Source organism: Labeo rohita, chromosome 1, assembly GCF_022985175.1.
Source record: "Labeo rohita strain BAU-BD-2019 chromosome 1, IGBB_LRoh.1.0, whole genome shotgun sequence".
Taxonomy (NCBI): Eukaryota; Metazoa; Chordata; class Actinopteri; order Cypriniformes; family Cyprinidae; genus Labeo; species Labeo rohita.
In genome coordinates, this window is record NC_066869.1 from 9,819,667 (window position 1) to 9,839,844 (window position 20,178).

General features: G+C 36.0%; 1 protein-coding gene across 1 annotated transcript in view; it reads right to left on the minus strand.

Moving 5' to 3' along the window:
* LOC127166965 (complement C3-like) overlaps window positions 1-13,376 on the minus strand; it is a 32,354-nt gene extending 18,978 nt beyond the window's left edge. The window contains exons 1-19 of the mRNA XM_051112740.1: window positions 13,257-13,376; window positions 12,984-13,179; window positions 12,725-12,893; window positions 11,095-11,165; window positions 10,886-10,974; window positions 9,897-9,979; window positions 9,711-9,798; window positions 9,301-9,403; window positions 9,043-9,163; window positions 8,835-8,950; window positions 8,571-8,723; window positions 8,232-8,435; window positions 7,907-8,098; window positions 7,670-7,822; window positions 7,464-7,593; window positions 7,092-7,136; window positions 1,604-1,715; window positions 1,431-1,522; window positions 1,199-1,338 (exon numbers count right to left, since the gene is read on the minus strand). Coding sequence (XP_050968697.1) covers window positions 1,199-1,338; window positions 1,431-1,522; window positions 1,604-1,715; window positions 7,092-7,136; window positions 7,464-7,593; window positions 7,670-7,822; window positions 7,907-8,098; window positions 8,232-8,435; window positions 8,571-8,723; window positions 8,835-8,950; window positions 9,043-9,163; window positions 9,301-9,403; window positions 9,711-9,798; window positions 9,897-9,979; window positions 10,886-10,974; window positions 11,095-11,165; window positions 12,725-12,893; window positions 12,984-13,179; window positions 13,257-13,327 — 2,328 coding nt within the window. The 5' untranslated portion in view covers window positions 13,328-13,376. The remainder of the gene's footprint in view (window positions 1-1,198; window positions 1,339-1,430; window positions 1,523-1,603; window positions 1,716-7,091; window positions 7,137-7,463; window positions 7,594-7,669; window positions 7,823-7,906; window positions 8,099-8,231; window positions 8,436-8,570; window positions 8,724-8,834; window positions 8,951-9,042; window positions 9,164-9,300; window positions 9,404-9,710; window positions 9,799-9,896; window positions 9,980-10,885; window positions 10,975-11,094; window positions 11,166-12,724; window positions 12,894-12,983; window positions 13,180-13,256) is intronic.
* Window positions 13,377-20,178: the final 6,802 nt, after the last annotated feature.

A 20,178-nucleotide genomic window follows, 5' to 3' on the forward strand; every position in this document is an offset into this window, starting at 1 on the left:
CATCATGAGCTGGCTGGATAACAATCAAATTATTATTATTTTTATTATAAATATGGTTAGGTTTTCAATAATCAATCCTGTAAAACTACAGGATGCAAACAAAGTTTCGCTCTAATATAGAAAATAAAATTTAAAACTATATAATGCAAATGCAAATGGAAAAAAAAAAAAAAACAAGTACATTTTGCAGCTGCTTAAAAGCAAATTACTTTGAATAAATAAAAGGGTCAAGAGCTAAAGCAAAAGCAAACCTTGACCACAATTATGGTGGCATCAGGTTTTTTTTTTTTTTTTTAGTTGATTCCATCCAAGGCTGTGGCTGAAGTCAGTTGTAGGTCTTGTGTTTCTCTTTTCAGCAGTGATGTTGATTGTTAACAGCAGGTGTTCATCACTAATGCTCAGCTGCCATTTAATTAGTCAATTATCTCATTAAATTTAACTGTTTGAGGACTTGGGATTTAAAGGAGAGTAAATTCTGAAAATAAATGATATGTTGCACATATTTGTTGCACATAATGATATAGAGGGACATCTTTCAGTGTTTAATGCTCTGTTCTGTTGGGATTTAAAATGTTAAAGAGTTTTGTGGGTTACCATTGTGCTGAAGATTAGAGTCTGTTTAAGTCAAGGATTTGTGTAGATATTGATGCAGTGATAATATTTTTGCTCATGCTAGTTGCATATGTGTGCTGTTGTAAGTTAGTAGTCTTGTTGAAAAATTTGAGTTAAATTTATGTTTCTATTTATAATGAATTTGCTTAACTCAATTTTATTTTAAGTTTAATATTATTATTTAATGGTTTTAAGATTAAGAGATTAAAGTACTAATCTGCTCTCTTTGCTAACACATAATAAATATTAGTTTATAAACATTCATGGCAGTTTATTGCATTACAGTAACACTTTAAAGTGGCTAAAGAACTGTAAAATTCCAGTAAACTACAGGCAAATGTGCTGCCAGAATTTTACAGTTAATTTACAGGACAATTTTTACTACACCGCAATTCTATATACCGTTAAAAAAAAGGGTAAAAAATATACAGTACTTCATAGGTGAAGCTGCTGCCAGTTAATTACTGTAAAATTTACAGTGAAACGTTTTACAGTGTAATACATAATTTGACTAAAACATAATTGGTTACTATGATTCACATGGCTTCAATTTTATCATACGTTCTTAATATCAAATCAGATCTACCTTCTGCTTCCTTGGGGTGTAGTTGTGAATAATGGCCTTGATTTCCAGTTGTTCACCACGAACTGCTGAGTAAGGCATCTTGAGATCAACAAAAAAGCTCTTAGAAACGACCATTTCCTTAGATTCTGCCACACAGATGCCTTTGAGGAGGAACAGACATACAGAAAAATTGCTAGAAGATGCTAATGTTGTTTTTCAGAGCATGTATTCTGGGATTACAGCTTCCCCTTACCAAGTGTTGGTGACAGACTGACAGCCAAGATCTGCCAGGAAGTAACAGATTGTTTCAGGAAGATCACTTTTTCTGTGACTGATGTTGTTCGACTGGAATATGAGCCAGCAAAGACTGAAATGATTCAGTTCAATACAATACTGTTGTCTAAAGAAAAACAAGCTCTTACTTACTAGTCATTTCCAATACTATTGGGTAGCTCAATCTCCTCCCAAAGCCAACTCTCAGGGAGCCATGTACGTGACACAATCTCTTCAGAATCTGTATAATAGTCGTCACCATCATCTGTTTTTTTTTTTTTTTTTTTTTTTTTTTTCACAGAAACAAGTCATTAATCTTTCTGGGAAATGAAAACACATTTATTACTATTACTGAATTCCCAATTCATAATCTCAGGAGTGATTAGTGTTGTGTCTGAGTCCAGTGTGGAGTCCTAGTTTTTAATCAGTTGAACAGAGGTGGGACTTTCAAAGAGATAAATTAATAAGAAGTGTCTAATTAAATGATGATTGTGCATTAGTGATGAACACCTGCTATTATTGAGAATTACAGAGGATCAGATGTTGTTTTATTAGTTAAAATTACACCACCATCATGAAGTTAAGTGTTTTCTTTAGTTGGGCTCTTGACCCTTTTCTTAAATCAGAACAATTTTCTTTAACAGCAAATAATTATGCATTATTGACGTAGCAGGCAGAAACAACTAACATGTGTGTATTGTAAAGTAGCAGATGAGTTTATACTTTTTGTCTATAACCAATGATGAATAGTTATTCTAAAGTGGTCTCTGTTTGGCATATGAACATTTATGTAATTCAACAATTATCAAACTTCAAAAAAGTTCTATTATAATGCTTTAACATTGAAGAATGAAAACAAGTATGTTGACGCAGGCTTTTAGACATAAACACATATCACATGATCCTCAACAGTGGTGACAATTATTTATTTTATTTTTTTATACAGTGCATTGATGGGAGTTTTTACTATGGTTTTACCCAGTATGCATTGCAGCATGAAGCATTTTGTTGATTGTCACCATTGTTGAGATTCATATGCTGGTTCTTGATGTCTGTGTGTGTCTAACTATGTCTAGGGCTCTGTTGCATTACATAGATTTATTTATACATCTGACATGGTTTATTAATTCATATTTGCATTAAAATCAAAGCAAAACCACATGTAACCTGGGTAAAAAGAATATCCAATTGAATATGGTATAATTAGGGTAAATATGTAGGTTGTGTTTAGTGCAACTCACAGCTTCCCCTACATATTAAATATGGCTCCTTTAAAATTATGTTGGTTGGTAGGTGCAGTTGAAATATACTTGCTAAAAAACGTGCTTTTGACAAGCAAGTTTCTCTATCTGTTTATTTTTTGGATTATGTATAGCTAATCCCTCCTCCTTGAAAGACCTCGTGACAGGGATTGGCTGTCATGAGAGAGAAGGCAGGGTTGATAATAGGAGTGAGTAGGAAAAACACAAAGATCCTGATTGGATTGATTTGCTTTGTTGTTGTTAGTTTACTAACAAATCGTTAGTAAGAGACTTAAAGCCTACTGCTTGTGATTGTTTTATAAAGGATCATACTTATTTTTGAGTTATTATAAAGAAACGGATTGGAATTCGTCTGTTTTACCGCGACTGCTGTGACGAGTGTGAGAGACTATATAGATGTGCATCTTCAGTGACCATGTGGGAGTCTCACGCTGTTTTTCTAAGACAGGAATTTCGGACGAATGATCATCGTTGCTTATAATGACGATCCAGATAGCACTCTGAATCACCGTGGGGTTCAGAGTTCCTCTGGCAACGGGGGACACTTGGAGCTGTGAACTACGTTAAAAGCGAATTCAAGGAAGCTGTACAGTCGTTACCGAGCCCGGTGGACAGCTGATGGACTCTCAGGTATTTAGTTTAAATTTATTTTGCTCTTCGGAGTGAAGCGGCCAATTTTGAGTTTGCTTTACATGGCCACAACGCAATCAAGCAGCGTTACAGGCCTGCTACGAGGGTGTGCGCACTTAAGGGTGAATGAGTGATTGTGTGTGGGCCCACAATTATTCGGTTTAGTACGGTGTGTTCAAGGATGCTAATTTTGTGATTTACTAATTTAATACCTACCACACAAAAACTTCCTAAGAGTTACAAACTTATTTAAGTGTGTATTTCAAGTGAGAGAGACTCACTTGGACTGGGTAATTCTCTGGTGTTAGCAAGGACAATATTGTGTGTAAACTAACTGAAGCTCTCTTATATTTTGAGCATTCGAAATATTTGAGAACTTATTTGTGCGAAGTGTAATTTTGTATGTCTTATTTAATTTCAATTAACAACCTTTGCTGTATTCTAAATAAAAACTGTAATTGTTTCCGTGGAAAACTAACTTCCTTAATTTGGTGTTTGACTAGAGTTAGTGTGGTTGTTAAAAATCTGATTTGACGGTTTCATTTCCATCACCCTACACTAGGTACAGATTATTGCTTGTTAAGTTGGGGTAAAAGGGAACTTGCGTAACTAGTTGAGAGACACATAATAAAAGAACCCGTGTGTTCATCCTAAAGAGCTCTAGAAAGGCCATATCTGAGAGAAGGGTGTTACACACATAAGGACTGCAATAACACTGGTAATCAACAATTGTCTTAATAATGGATTTGGGTTTTTTTTTTTTTTTTTAAGTAATGACCAAACGGCCATCGGAAGACTGATTGTAGTCTGTTTGATCAATTTTGCCTTCTCAAATCATCAGGAGTCCCAACTTGCCTAAAATAAAATCTATAGATATAAAACAATGTTAGTTTAAACGTTAAACCTAGATAAATGTGTGCTATTAGGCGCATATCCAATTGTTTGTGCAGAGAGTAGAAGCAAAAGCCGCTCTGCAGGACATGGAGGCACCAGCGCAATCACATGCATTTTTTTTCAGTGGAAACAATTTAAAATATTCCGTCATTTTTGCTCATAAAGGTAAGAGCAATACATCATTCGGAACTGTAAAAGGGTCTACTTTTATTTGTGTGCACTCACAACATCAACAAAATGTCACAAATGGTGATTTTATAAAGAAAACAAACATGATGTGCTTTCTGTCATCTCAGCAGGAGCGCTTCACAAAAATGAAACGAAACTCTGTGAATACACCTCACAGACATGATAAACATATCTATAGAAAGCTTTAAATCACTATTTAACGAAATAAAACAAATCAAAAACAAGATCCATTTTTCTCTAAAGGCACGTCCAAAGAGGAGATGGCGAGTCAGGGCCAAGTCATCCTTACTACACTGCCTCAGAAAACACTAGCTTATTAATAAATAATTCAAAAATTTCCTTATTATTTCTCCCTGACACATTCATGGTGATACCTTTTGCCATGCTTTGCAATAGCCTATTGCGTGCGTTTAAACGTGGAACTGTTCCAGCTGCGCTGAAGGTGCGCTCGCTGCTGCTGCTGATGGAGACACTAAACGCCTTCCGAGCCGGTCTCAAAAGTGAAAGCGAAAATTAAATCGTGTTGTTTCCACCAGCGCGGATTCGCTGTTAATTGAAAAGTACAAGAAACTAGTATAGTATAGTATACTGACAGTATAGAAACTAACTTATATAATGTTAATTAACATAAATGAATAAGGCATGGCATATAGGTTACACCAGAAGGTTTAGCAATTACTGAGGAATCAAATAAATAAAGAACATTTAAACAAAGCCTCCAAAGCATAACGTGAGATAAACAGCAAGGACAAAACCAACATGTTCACCTTCTCTGGTTCTTTTATTTTACTTTTGCTTGAAAACCAAATCCTCCATGCCATCCGCCATTGTTTCCTCAGTATTTGCTTCATTTGCTGCTCCTGCTGACGCAGCGAGTATAAACCAGGCTCTGCTCCCAAAGAGCTGGCACTGAAAGCTCACTGTCTTCACGTGATCAGAGAAATCTGACTTTGGCTGCACTGAGCCACGGCTCTGCACCGCGCGCTGTATGCATCAAGCAGCGCAGACCATGCACTGGCACAAATGCAACCATGTAACTTGCACATTCTCAAAAAATTGTTGCTAATGCTAGGGTTGCCTGTGTAGTTCACAGCATCAGTTAGGACAGATTTATTTTTCCTTAAGAGAATCAAACTATCGGCTGATATCATTCAAAATAATTGGTTATCGGTATCGGCAGCGAAATTCAGTATTGGTGCATCTCTAGTTAAGGGGCATAAAATATATTTGGGATTGGGCCCAAGTATGCTGCTCTGACCCTTCTTGGCACTGAGTGTATGAGTTCATGACAAATTGTCACATCTGTCCTGTTTAACTCCTGAATTATGATCTCCTTAAACTGATCTCTCAACTCATTTCTACAGAATCCCCCCACAGCTACTCAAAAGAGTGTTAGTGTTGGGTGAAATACATGTGCACTAAAGGTTTCACCTTAGAAGAATGCATATAGGCTTTGGCATGTTGAAAAAATTCCCAACAACACAGGAAATGAGGAGAGGGCAACATCTTCCATTTCAAGTTTTATATTACAACACACAATATGATCATGAGTTATAAGCAAAAATCATAAATTAATATGCTATTTCAAGTTAGAAGGTACAAATGTTTGCTGTGAAACAATATTACAACTGCTTCAAAGAAAATTACTTTGAATTAGTAAAAGGGTCAAGAGACCAACTAAAGCAAACATTGCCACAATTATGGTGGCATTGTGCGTTTTTTTTTTTTCCAGTTGATTCCATCCAAGGCTGTGACTTAAGTTGTAGTTCTTGTGTTTCTCTTTTCTTCAGTGATGTTGATTGTAAACAACAGGTGTTCATCACTAATGCTCAATCGCCATTTAATTAGTCAATTATCTCATTAAATTTAACTCTTTGAGGACTTGGGATTTGAGACTTGGGAGCATTGCTTGTGATTTGAAAGTCCCACCTCTGGGCACTTCTCATTGTACTCCTTCTCTAGCAACACCTATTAGATCTGAAATGATCGATTCGGTCCAATTAGCCTAGAGCAGTGGATTTCAAACCGGTCCTGAAAGCACTCCTGCCTTGCACATTTTGTATGTCTCCCTCATCTAACACACCTGATGCTACTCATCTGCTCGTTAGCAGAAACTGCACAGCATGGATTGAGTGTGTCTGCTAAGTGAGACATACAAAATGTGCAGGGCAGGGGTGCTTCCAGGACTGGTTTGAAAATCACTGGCCTAGAGTATAGATTCGCAGAAGTCTTTATTTTGTAAATATGGGCCGTGGACAAGGTTAAATGAGTTTATTGTGCTTTGACTACAGCAACAATGCCGACAACAATCATGCATGTCACTTCTGCAGGTTTGATCTTACTTTGTGAGATAAACAGTCACTTGTCTCATAGCTTTTGCTAGCTCTAAGACACTTGCTTGGTATTTCTCCTGCTTTTTTCTAGCAAGCAAGAAAATAAATAAGTAAGTAAATAAATAAATAAATAAATACATTTCAGACTTTTCTTCAAGTTTATGTTTCAGAAGGGGTGCACTCATTTATGCAGCATATCTATGTTGTAATTTATTCTAATATAGGCTCCACCCGAAACACAATTATATGTAAAAATGACATCTAATAGCAGAGTTGAACTCTAAAAACATGTTTAATATTTAAGAGGGTTGAATAAGAATTGCTGTTTCTCACCCAGCGATCGCCGTCTTCTCCTTGAAAGGAAGGGACACTCTGGTGCTGCAGGAAAATTCATTACAATGAAATTAGCATATGATATTTTGTGTTAGGTAATAGACTCTCTAGCTCTAACCCTAATCAAACACACCTGAGCATGCTAATCAATGTCTTTAGGATCATTAGAAAATCACAGGTAGTTGAGTTTCAGGGCAAGATTTAAGGAACCCTGCTATAGACACTGGTGACATTCAGGGACAAATACAATAAACCATTAACTGTCTAGTGAATTTCCCACTAAATGCTGTTTATTGATAGTAAATATATTTACTAAAAAAATATACTGGTATTTTTATTCAAAATGACTAAATTACAAATACACATACATACATGTTCTCGTGTTGGTCCCTCCTGCAGTGTTGGACACAAACATCAGACCTGCATCAGTGAAAACCCCCATACTGTCCCTTCCACCTCCTGCTGTACAGCCAGTGTCATGCTTCTCTATGACGTCCCAGATCTAAAGAAACAGAGACCATTAATAAGCTATTCGCAAGTGTTCAGTGACTGTTGAGATGCCGATGAAGGTAATTTACCTTTGTCTGAGTGAGTCTGTTCTTGTTAAGGACATGCACAGTCTTGTCAACAATCACCAGACCAACTTTAGCTCCAGGATCTCCAGTTATCTGCAGCTTGACCTCATCTCCTGTGTCATAGGAATTCCTTTTGTCCTTCACCTTAAGCTGGAGCTGTAATAAAACAAGACATGCTGTGTCAGAAAAACAGACCTAGTTGCTTGGCACATCAACTGCTTCTTGTGATAGTTGACCAACCTTTCCCATGCACGTGTCCTTCACATCGACCCAGACTGAATCAGACACCACCTCAGATGAGCCCACGTGGTAATACGCCACAATGCGGAAGGACGGCACCATGTCTTTGGTTACAGGTAGATACAGAGCCACTAGAGACTGTCCTTTCATCTTAAACCTGTCTACTTTTACAATCTGACCTTTACTTAAGATCTAAAAATGAGGCAGGCGAGCAAATAGAGATATTCATTTATTCATATTCATTCAAAATAATACAAAAGCTATATACAAGATTTACTCAAATCAATAATATCTCAGCATGAATGATGATATGACTGTTACTCACCATGTATGTGCAGTCTTGGTCTTTGACTCCTGGATTTTGTCCAGTGTTTAGATAGACAGTCATTAAATCACCTATCTGAAACACTGGAGCTTCAGTGAAGATGTGTAAGTAGTTGTTGGAGCCATTTTTGGGCTTGTAGGCCTGAGCTGTCATTTTCTTCACTGCCTGCTGTTCATTGCTTAAATGTGGATCTTTGGTCTTTGCCTGGAAAGAATAAACATATTACTTCTAATGTGCTCAGTATAATATGCTCCACTACTTGTTCAACGTCTATTAACTGATTTATTTTATACTCAACCACCAGTGAAACTGACTGAACATTATGATGGCAGGTCTTACAGTGATCTCCAGTGTAGAAGATCCTCCCAGAGTGTTGACTATAACCTTTGCAATGCCATTGTCTCTTGTCTGACCTTTGACCGCCACCTGACTGCCCACCACTTCCACATCCACATTTACAGCAGGCGTCTGGTCAGGATTTGTTACATATACCTTTTAGAAAACCCAGGCCAAAAAAAGTGATCTCTGTTAATAAATTGATGAAATTGTTTCTCAGTTCCTATAACCTTTAAGGTTCTCATTTATCTAGGTAATGTTTTATACCAAGACACTGAAGGGCATTCCAGGTTTGAAGAATTGTGGTGTTTTTTTGAAGTGGATGGTGTACGGTGACGTCACAATCTGAATGCCTCTCCTTTCTGCTTCCACCATTTCACTTCCTGAAACACACAAACGATTAGCTTCTCACATACAATCACACACATGCATGTAAACATGTCCATACAGATGTTCAGTATCTGTTGATTCTTACCACTTTCTGTTAAAACACTGACAGAAACATAGATTGATTGTCCAACCAGCTGATTAATGTTAGGAAAGGACATAGTGATCATCTGATTGGTCAGTTCTGCAGTACCTTCTCCTTTTATTATCTATTCACATATGAGGAAGACAGAAACATCAGTCTATAAGATGCAGTGAAAAGCAATTTAACTTCTTATTTAAATTGTCCTCTGTTTGAAGAGATTTGACATTGATCCCAACTTGTAAGATGTTTAATGTCTCTCACCTGAATTTTTTGCAGAGATGTAGGAATACTTGTTTTCTTCTCTCCGTCCATCACACCAAACACCACAAATGCATTTCCATCCACCTTCTGTCCAAACAGGTACCTATAAAAGCACATCCAATTTTGACTTTAAAACTGAATGGTGAATGGTAACCCAGTTATTTATATAACAACTTTTATTTTATTTTATTTTTATTGTATTATATACAGTAGTCTAAATAGTACTGGAGTTCTTTTTTTTTTTTTTTTTAATATATTATATATTTTCTGTATTATATTTTACATAGTTTTAAAATTCATTCACTACATTATTTTATGGTTTACTTTGTTTGCATTTGTAAATTCACAGGGTTGATTATGCAAAACCTAAACATATAATTAAAAAAAATAATAATAATATTTTGTCTTACTTGGCTTCAATGTCGACTCTCAGACTCTCATCACGCACATAGAAGAATGACTTACTGGGCTTTAATTTCACTTCAAATGCTGGAAGCACTAAAACCAAACCAGACACACACACAAATAAATAAATAAACACATTCTTTGACTTATCATATTCGTATACAACAACAGTTTGTAGACACAGGTCTTACCATATTCTTTGACCTCAAAGTCTGCAATAAAGGTCTTCTGAGGAGTGTTTGAGAACCGTGTGACCACTTTCCAGATCCCAGAGCTGGACAACATTCATAAATAAGCATTATACAAAAGAATAAATAATGTAAAAAACACTATATTTATTCAATAAAATAATTAAATTATTTCAACAGACGTCAAGCAATATTAAAAATTAAATTCAACACATTAGAATTAATTAGAATTAATCAAACGAGATGCTTACAAATTAACTATTCAAAATGAGTAAAATAGCACAAAAAATTAAGTAAAGTTCAAACAAAAATATTGGTTTCATTGGACAAAAAGAAAAAAAAAAAAAGAAGAAGAAGAAAAAAAAACTCTTTACTAATGAATACTATGTTATGCATGCCAGGCCATTAGTTGGCAATCAAGAAACACCCTGCAAAAACATAATACGCATGCATGTGATGTCACATTTTTCACAAATTCACATTTGTGCTGTTCACATGGAGATGATACAGGCATTGTGTTCAAAAGCTTGTGTTTTCAGACCCCCAAAATTATTGAAGACACCTGATTTTAACAAACAGAATCACTGAATGAGAAGGTTACTATTACGGTGGTCATTGTTTGCTTTAATTGGGCCTTTGACCCTTGACTTTCACCATTATATTTTGTTTGGCTGCTGTAACTGAGGTATAGCAGCTAAACAAGCCAAGACAAAAAATGACCAGGTACTGTTGATTATGCTTTTATTTACTGGGATAAAAATTACCCCATGGTTGCTCTGGTGTTAATTATAACATGTTGAATTTAATTAATATTGTTGCCTGTAATCTTTTGAAACAATTTTGAATAAATATAGTGTATCATTTTTTACACATATAACATATTAGATAAGTTCAAGAGTTATTCTGAGATAAACATCATGGATCACTGAAAATGAAATTCAGTCAGTTCACTCAGAATCAGTCTTCACAGTGTTTTTCACACACAAACACACCTGGCAATCTCAGGGATGGCGTATCTTCCTGAATTCATGCCTTTCACTGGAGATATCTTCTCTGATGAAACTGTGATGCCTTGAGGGTTCTTATAAAAAACAGAAACCAGCATGAACACTGAGACTGCTGAGAACATCAGTGCAATGGTGCTCATTACAGCTGAAAAGTCATGAATGAGTGCATGTTTGTGAGAATAAGCAGTGTTTACCATGATTTCCACTGTGATAACAGCACTGAATGGTATCATTGTGGGTGTCAGAGAGAAAATCCTGTAAGAAACTGCAAAAAAAAAAAATAAAATAATAAAAAAAATAAAAAAATAAATAAAATAAAAATAAATAAATAAAAAAAAAGTCAAATTAAAATCTGAAATACTGAGTTTCTTATGATTTTATTTTCTGCAAATAAAAACCCTGGTAAAAGCAGCAGTCAGTTTAATAATAAGCTGAATGGCAAAGTTGTAAAATCCAGGTTCAGAAAGTAAAACTCCTCCCCAGTATTTTATTCCAATCACCTGGATTTGCTAATTAGCACAGTTTTCCTGCCAGAGATCAGACCAAGTCATTCCTTTCAAATCACAAGCAAGTCTCAAGTCAAATCCAAATGATGCCACCATAATTGTGGTCATGGTTTGCTTCAGTTTCACAACAGCCAGTGCGCAACTGCACCAGGTCTGCCCCGTATGGTCCATTGGAAGTTTGAGATTTAAAAACTGCTTCTTATGTTTTTGAACACTGTCTGTATTATGTTGAAAACATACTATTCACCGCATGGAACAGGAAACAAAATCATCTCAGTTTTCAACATACTTGGTAAATAAAGCTAAGCAGCTAACTAAATTTGTAAAGCATATATTTGCTGAAAAACTCTGTTGAATAAGAAAACTGGTTTAAGTCATGATAATCCTAATAATATCTTGCAGTGTCATGCAGCCACACATTTGGCAAATCTTGTAGGAATGTGCATATTTTCCGCCAGCTTCATTCCTTTGACTGGATATTAAAAAATCTGATGAAACTGTTGATGCACTTGAGGAGAATCTTTAGAAATCACAGAAATCTTAAACATGCAACACTACAACTGCTGATATTTTGTAGTGCATCACACATTACAAGATGATAACATATTATACAGACAGTGTTACCATGAAACATAAGAAGCAGTTTCCTCCATCTCCACTTCCACTGGATTCCAGAAGGTGTTTTGAGTGGCTCCAGGTTGGGTGTCAGAGAGAAAATCACAGTCGTGAACATGCAAAAAAATCCTGAATAATGTTTGATATGGAATACTCGACCCCAATTTGTGTGTTTAATGGATTATTGCAAGATTTGATCTGTGAAATGTCTCACATTACCAGATAATCCGTGCAAACATCGGGACCGATTGAGGTGCCCTACACGATAAGATTTTTTCTCAGGAATTGGGGCAAAATCAGGCTAAAAACCTGTAGTGTGAGCCTGGCTTTAACAGTGAAGCAAAGTTAATGAGAATTAAGTGATGATTGACCATCATTAAAGACACCTGATGTTAATGAGCAGAATCACACACACAAAAAAACAAAAAAATCACAATTATAGGTCACTATTATAGTGGTCTGTGTTTGCTTTAGTTGAGTTCTTGACCCTTAAGTTTTTCTGCTCATTAATATCATGGACAATCATCACTAAATTAATCACTTAAATATGTCATTATCTTTAACTCTGTTTCAGTGCTAATTTAACACTTTAACGCTATTGACTGTGGTCTCACATGTACTCCTGACAGAGTTAATTTCACATTGGATTTTTTGCTGTCTAAGTACACTCTGTATTTGACATGTTTTCAGCACTTAATCATACCTGTGCTAGCAGGTGTGTAGATGGGCTTGTCTGTTTGTACAAATATATATCCAGACTGGAATGAGAGCATGACCACTTTCTTCAGAGTGACGGATGGAAACTGAGCTTGTAGATACACATACTGCTTCTCCAGAGGATCATCAGAAAATAAGTTCTGATCATCAGGGATCTGTAGAACAGATAATCTGTCAGTCTGAATATATCTGATCATAAAATAATGAGAATGAGACATCAATACACTTAATGGCTGCACTCTCACCTTTATATCTGTAAGAATCTGAAAACTGTTGGCTGCAGTCAGTGTCACTGATTTAGACAGTATCTCCATGTTTTTCTTTAGGAATTTCTTTACCGAGATCTTTACATTCAGGTCTCCTCCAGAGTAATCCTGAGCCTCCACAAACACGTTCTCTGAGGAACCCACCCTCAGCAAATTAGGAGCTGACAGAACAAATCTGAGGAGATCAAATCAGAGCGTTTGAAAACAGATCTGTTAGTGAATCCATGAACAAACCGTGTGTTTGATACTCACAGTGGGTCACATAGTGTGAGGAGCGGTGAGGAGAGAAGAACAACAGTCAGAAACAGCAGATTCACGTCCATCCTGTCTGTCTGTGTGTCTCTTCCTGTGAGTGTCCTCAGATTTATACCCGCCTCCACAACCCTCAGAGTCCAAACTGCTCCTTTCTTTTGATCTGTTTGTTTGCATTTGTTTTATAAATGAACTGACACTGGATTTCACCAATCTACAATCTAAAAGTATCGCAAGTATTTATGTTTGAAGTAACTGTTTTCTATTTTTATACATTTTATACATCAAATGGGTCAATATCACTGAAGGGTGCCTTTTGGTGTCCTGTACATAAATAACTCATTTGCCATGACAACTTAACATAAAAATTACTATTATATTCCAATCAAAAGCATTACTTGGTTCTTTAGATAAGTTAAGTTTTGTGTAGGAGGATGCAGGTTATTTTGCTTTGTCCCATGCACTGCTCATTAAATTTGAATGAGAGTACAATATAAATTAGTAAATTTTAGTTCACAATATTAGTTAATATTTTGTTAAATAAGAGATTACTCAATTTAAGTGTATTGATCATTTTGGTAATAAAAAAAACTATTTTCCTGTCATAGTCACACTTTATTTTAAGATTGAAATTTTCAGTATTAACAAACCATTAACTACGACTTTTGGCCTAATAAACTCAGAATTTGCTACTTATTAATAGTTAGTGAGGTAGTTGTTAAAAGTTAATTGGGTGGGATTAGGGATGTATATAGGGTCATGCAGAATATGTGCTTTACTAATAAATAGTCAATATGCTAATATGTATGCTAACAAGTGTGAATTGGTCCCTATACTAAATTGTTACTTGTGACTTGTCCCAAAGGAACGACTAGTCCCACCTCTGCTAATTAGTTCTCCTGGCTGAAAAGCTTTTACATTCTTTTACATTACAGACTTTTACATTTTGAATCTGGACTTTCCACCTCTGCAAACAGGAGATAAAATCGCCATGATTTGAAGAGTTCACTGCAGTCCAATTCAGATTTCCAGTAAATGACCTGCAAAAACCATTTGTGTAAACTCAACCTTTGGTAAATTGGCAGCTGCTCTGTTGATCTTTTAAGGATTGAAAAAATAAACATATATATTACCATGAACACTAGAACTGCCAGAGGGTAAAATTTACCCGTGGCTGTTTTTCAAATGTACATAACAGATTTTCAATAAAACATTCAAGTCTCCCAGTCTTTTTTTACTAAAACTGTGAAATTTCCAGGTTGAGAAAGTAAAAATACTCAGTATTTTGTTCCAATCACCTTGATTTGCTAATTATTATTATATTATATTATATTATATTATATTATATTATATTATATTATAATAGTTTTGGCTTATTTTGTTAACAAACAGCATTGAAGAAAAGAGAAACACAAGAAATTCATAATGAAATGAAGACTAAAGAGGTAGATAGATAGATGAAAACACTGCAGAGGATTAAACATAAGAATAACAAAAATTTCCTAGTGCTAAAAAGATCCTTCCTTTTCTGTCTTTGATGGTTTGTCGTAAATGGTGCTGAAGAAAGCAAATAAATGTACTTGAACATTTAAAAGGGAGGGAAAACACTTCCATCTTCTGTTGTTGATCCCAAATCCATGCAAATTGAATTTCAATTCGTACAAGTTATTCAAATTAGATGCAGACATCTGATAGCCTACCTAAAACGGACAAATACGTTTGTGTTGACCACAGTGTGTTCTTGTGGTAAATCATTGGATGCTGACAGCATGAAAACATGAAACTTAAAGACATTTTCCATTCAAATCGATGAGTGTCGAACTGTCAATCTCTAATGGATCTGCAGGGCGCTACTGCCTCCTTTGGCTACCTCGAGCTACTACACATAAGCAGTCCTTATTTAGCAGGTAATTAGCAGACATCTTTTTTTTTTTTTTTTAACCAGCGAATGTCTCAACAAATCTCATATGTTGTAGGCTGTTTTGGAGAGGAGTCCACAGTAGTTGATGCCAAAAGAGAGGCTTCTGAAAGTGCGTGTGCATGTGCACGCGCAGTCATCTGTCATTTGCATACACTTTGGGCCGACGCATATTTAATGCAAATTTTTGTCAAGTGAGACCAGTGGATTGGCTGCCTTGTATGCTGACACTCCTTCATGTAAATCTGATTGCACAAAGTAGTTTGTTTGACATTGGAGAACATTTCCACATAAACTCCCTAGTTCAAACTGGTGATTTAATTTTGCTGCTCAAGTTATGGGTTGTGAGAATAGCAAAGAATCATGTGAGAACTGCAAGGACAATTGCAACGCTGAATGCACGTGTCACTGTCATCAGAGTCACCAAGGATGTGTGCTGGATGTGTGTGAGATGTGTGAAATATGTACGGAGAGTTTTCCCGGATGTTGTGATATTGTGGACGTGTGTATAGAGTGTTGTTCAAACAGGTGAGTTGTGTTGTTTTTTTTATTACTGCTGGTCCATAATTTATCTCTAAATTGTGATGGTAAATGTTATCTATGTTCATTAGTAAAGCAAAAAGCAAAATGTGCCCAAACATGCTTACAACCCCAATTACAGGAAAGTTGGGATTACAATTAAACATTGTAATTAAAAGGAAAGTTGACGTGGCACAGTGTTAAACATGGCTCTGTCCCAACTTTTTTTGGAGTGTGTTGCAGCCATAAAAAAAAAAAAAAAATGGTTATATTTACAAAATAAAATTAAAAGTTGGCCACTGAAAACACTGGATTTTTTTTTTCTTGAACTTTAGTCAATTAAATAAAGCTTAAACAGAATGAACAGATAACATATTCTTATAATGAGTCAAATAATGAGAAAGAACCAAATTGCATATCACAGCTATGCAGATGATACCCAGATTTACCTAGCCTTAATGCCAAATGACTACAGCCCCATTGACTCCCTGTGACAATGCATTGATGAAATTAACAGTTGGATGTGCCAGAACTTTCTTCAGTTAAACAGAGAGAAACTGAAATCATTGCATTAGGAAACAAAGATCAGAGGTGGAGATTCCAGGGGTCAGAAAGTAAAAGTCCTGCCACATATTTGTTCCACCCATGAACTGATGAAATGATTTCACCAGAGGTGGAACCAAGTCCTTCTGTTCAAGTCACAAGCAAGTCTCAAGTCAAATCCCAAGTCCTTAAAGAGTTAAAGGTAATTGATAATTAAGTGACTAATTAAATGATGATTGTGCATTAGTGATGAACACCTGCTGTTACTGAGAATTACAGAGGATCAGATGTTGATGTTTTATTGGTTAAAATGATGCTACCATCATGGAGATAAGTGTTTGCTTTAGTTGGGCTCTTGACTCTTTTAGTAAGTCAAAGTAAATTGCTTCTAAGCAATTGCAATATTGTATCACAACAAGTGTTTGCACATTGTTGTTATGGTAGCACAGACTAATTATGTTAGATCTTTCTATGCCACAACTTATGTAGTGTTGTAAAATAGTGAGATCAAGACTGTGTTCTGATAGTTATCAGGCAGTGACCTGATTGTATGGAAAGTAGCTTTATTTGTGTTCAGGTTAAGGTTTTGAAAAACCAATCCTGTGAAGTTTGGCATGGAATTATAGTGCAGTTGTGAGAATTCTTTTATACGTGGGGCATGTAAATATTTTAGCTTTTGTGCTGACACATGCAGACATCAAGAACCAGCATATGAATCTCAACAATGGTGACAATCAACTAAATTCTTCATGCTGCAATGCATGCTGGGTAACACCATAGTAAAAACTCCCATCATGCACTACAGCATGAAGAATTATTGTCACCACTGTTGAGGATTGTATGATAAGTGTTCAGGTCTAAAAGCCTGAGCTGCTGCTAATTTCCCCCCAATATTTAAGCTTTACAGTGGCATTTCCTAATTCAGCTTTTTATCCAGTTGTTTGATAATTTGTGTCAATCTACAAACCAAAGAATAGCCATTACATGATGCTCACTCATATGATTTAAAAGCAAAACATGTTATCTAACACTTGTTGCGATACAATATTGCAATTGCTTAGAAGCAATTTACTTTGAATTACTAAAAGGGTCAAGAGCCCAACTAAAGCAAACACTGATCTCCATGATGGTAGCATTTTAACCAGTAAAACACCAACATCTGATCCTCTGTAATTCTCAGTAACAGCAGGTGTTCATCACTAATGCACAATCATCATTTAATTAGTCACTTAATTATCAATTACCTTTAACTCTTTGAGGACTTGGGATTTGACTTGAGACCCGCTTGTGACTTGAACAGAAGGACTTGGTTCCACCTCTGGTGAAATCATTTCATCAGTTCATGGGTGGAACAAATATGTGGCAGGACTTTTACTTTCTGACCCCTGGAATCTCCACCTCTGACAAAGATGAAGTTCTTAAGGTGAATGCGTACCTGGACCCAGAAGTCAAACAACTAAAAATCAAGTCAAGAATCTTGGTGTGATTCTGGAGTCAGACCTTAGTTTCAGTAGTCATGTCAAAGCAGTAACTAAATCATCTCAAAAACATCGCAAGATATAATAGGTGTTTTGTTTCCAGTCAAGACTTGGAGAAACTTGTTCATGTCTTTATCACCAGCAGAGTGGATTATTGTAATGGTCTCCTCACTGGCCTTCCCAAGAAAACCATCAGACAGCTGCAGCTCATCCAGACAGGATTCTGACTACAACCAGAAAATCTGAGAATATCCCACTTTTACTTGCATAAATCACGCCAGTCCTCAGATCCTTAGGCTTCCAGTTATATTTCGGATTGATTTTAAAGCATAAATCACTGGCCTAGGGCTCTGGTCCTGGAGGGCCGGTGTCCCAGTATTCTGACCCTAATCAAACAACCAACCAGCTAAAATCTTACTAGGTAATAAACTTCCAGGCAGGACACCGGCCCTCCAGGAACAAGTTTGGTGACCCCTGGCCTAGGGCCTAAATACATTGCAGATATGCTCACTGAATATAAACCCAACAGACCACTCAGATCATTAGCATCGAGTCAGTTAGAAATATCAATGGTTCAAACAAAACAAGGGGAATCCACTTTTAGCTATTATGCCCCCCCCCAGCCGCCAATCAGCTTCCAGAAGAGATCAGATGTGTTAAAACATTAGCCACATTTAAACATCTGTTTAGCTGTGCATTTACTGAATGAGCACTGTACTATGTCCGAACAGATTGCACTGTAGTTTATGTAGAATCATTTTTATTCTTAACTGTTTTAATTCATTTTAAATTCATTTTTAAATAATATTAAATGTTCTCAAATTCTTTGTTTTTATTGTTGTGATTATTTTTTAATGATTATTTAATTTCCTTTTATGCACAGCACTTTAAATTACCATTGTGTATAAAATGTGCTATATAAATAAAGTTGTTTTGCATTGCCTTGCCTTGCCACATGGCATTTCATGAAACGTCCCGACTTTTCTGGAATCAGAGTTGTACCTTAGTACTGAGTGGTCTTTATCTTCAGTAATTGTTATTGACCCAGTTAAATTAAAGGGATAGTTCACCCAAAAAATGAAAATTCTGTCATCAATTACTCACCACCATGTCATTACAAAGACTTTTGTTCATCTTTGGAAAACAAATTAAAATATTTTTGATGAAATCCGAGAACTTTCTGACCCTCTATCGACAGCAAGGGTCCTACTACATTCAAGGCCCAAAAAGGTACCAAGAACATAGATAAAATAGTCCATGTGCTTTCAGTGGTTCATTTTATGGAGCTACAAGAATACTTTTTGTGCACACACACACACACAAATAAATAAATTAATAAAAAATATATATTAATAATAACTTTACGAGTTACCATCTTCTGCCATTATCGAGAGTAACATGACACATGCGCTGCGCCTTGTTTACGAGCAGAGGAATGCACACGTGTTGTGGTACTCTCAATAATGACGGAAGTCGGTAACTTGAACGTTGTAGGACCCTTGCAGACTATGGAGGGTCAGAAAGCTCTCAGATATCATCAGAAATATCTTAATTTGTGTCCCAAAGATGAATGAGATGTATGCATGAATGAAGACACCAAATGAAGAGTTCAGATGCAAAAGCCCCTAAATCCATCTGATGTATTTCTTTAAAATTAGCATTTGTTTCTGGCTACTTTGTATAGGTTTCTATGTAAGTACTGGCACTTCTGATTGGGCTGAGGCTGGAATTTAGCGAGTTTGAAGTAAAAGTATACATAGTATACTGTGTGTCAGGAGTATTCACTCAGTGTCATTATCTCAAATTCGACCGAGATGGCTTTTAGCTGGTTTTGCATCTGAACTCTTCAATTATAAAATATCAATAACTGATTCTGTTTTTGTCCCAAGTGTTTAATCTGCCTGATGTAAAAGGATTTCTGGAGATGGTGCAGCAGTCTGGAGTGCAGAACATCACCGAACGTAAAGCCAACAACACTGCAATCCAACATTTTTAAAATAAAAACATCTTGGTGTAAATTATGAGATGATTGTTAAACACCAAATAGACAATTTGTATATTGTGGTATCCTGGAATGTATTGTTGTTATTCACATTTTGAACTGATTTAAATCTGGAGATGATGAATTTTCACGAGTCTTTCAGTCAGCACTGCAGCAGGTTAAATCATTTGCGTGCACTTTGAGATGCACTGCTGATTTCAGAGCAGCTAAATGGTGCTGGGAACTAGAGGTGTTGAGGATGCTGCAACACTCCACTGCAGTTTAACTGCACTGCAACTTATTTTGACAATTTGAAATTGTTGTTGTTGTTTTTCATTTTCCACTTTTTTGTGTGTGTGTTTCAATTATTGAAAATTTTACTTCATTTTTATACTAGGGGTGTGCACAAATAATAGAATATTCGGTCTGTATTCATTATTCAAAAAATAAAAACATTATTAAAATTTTATGTGGCCGTAAATA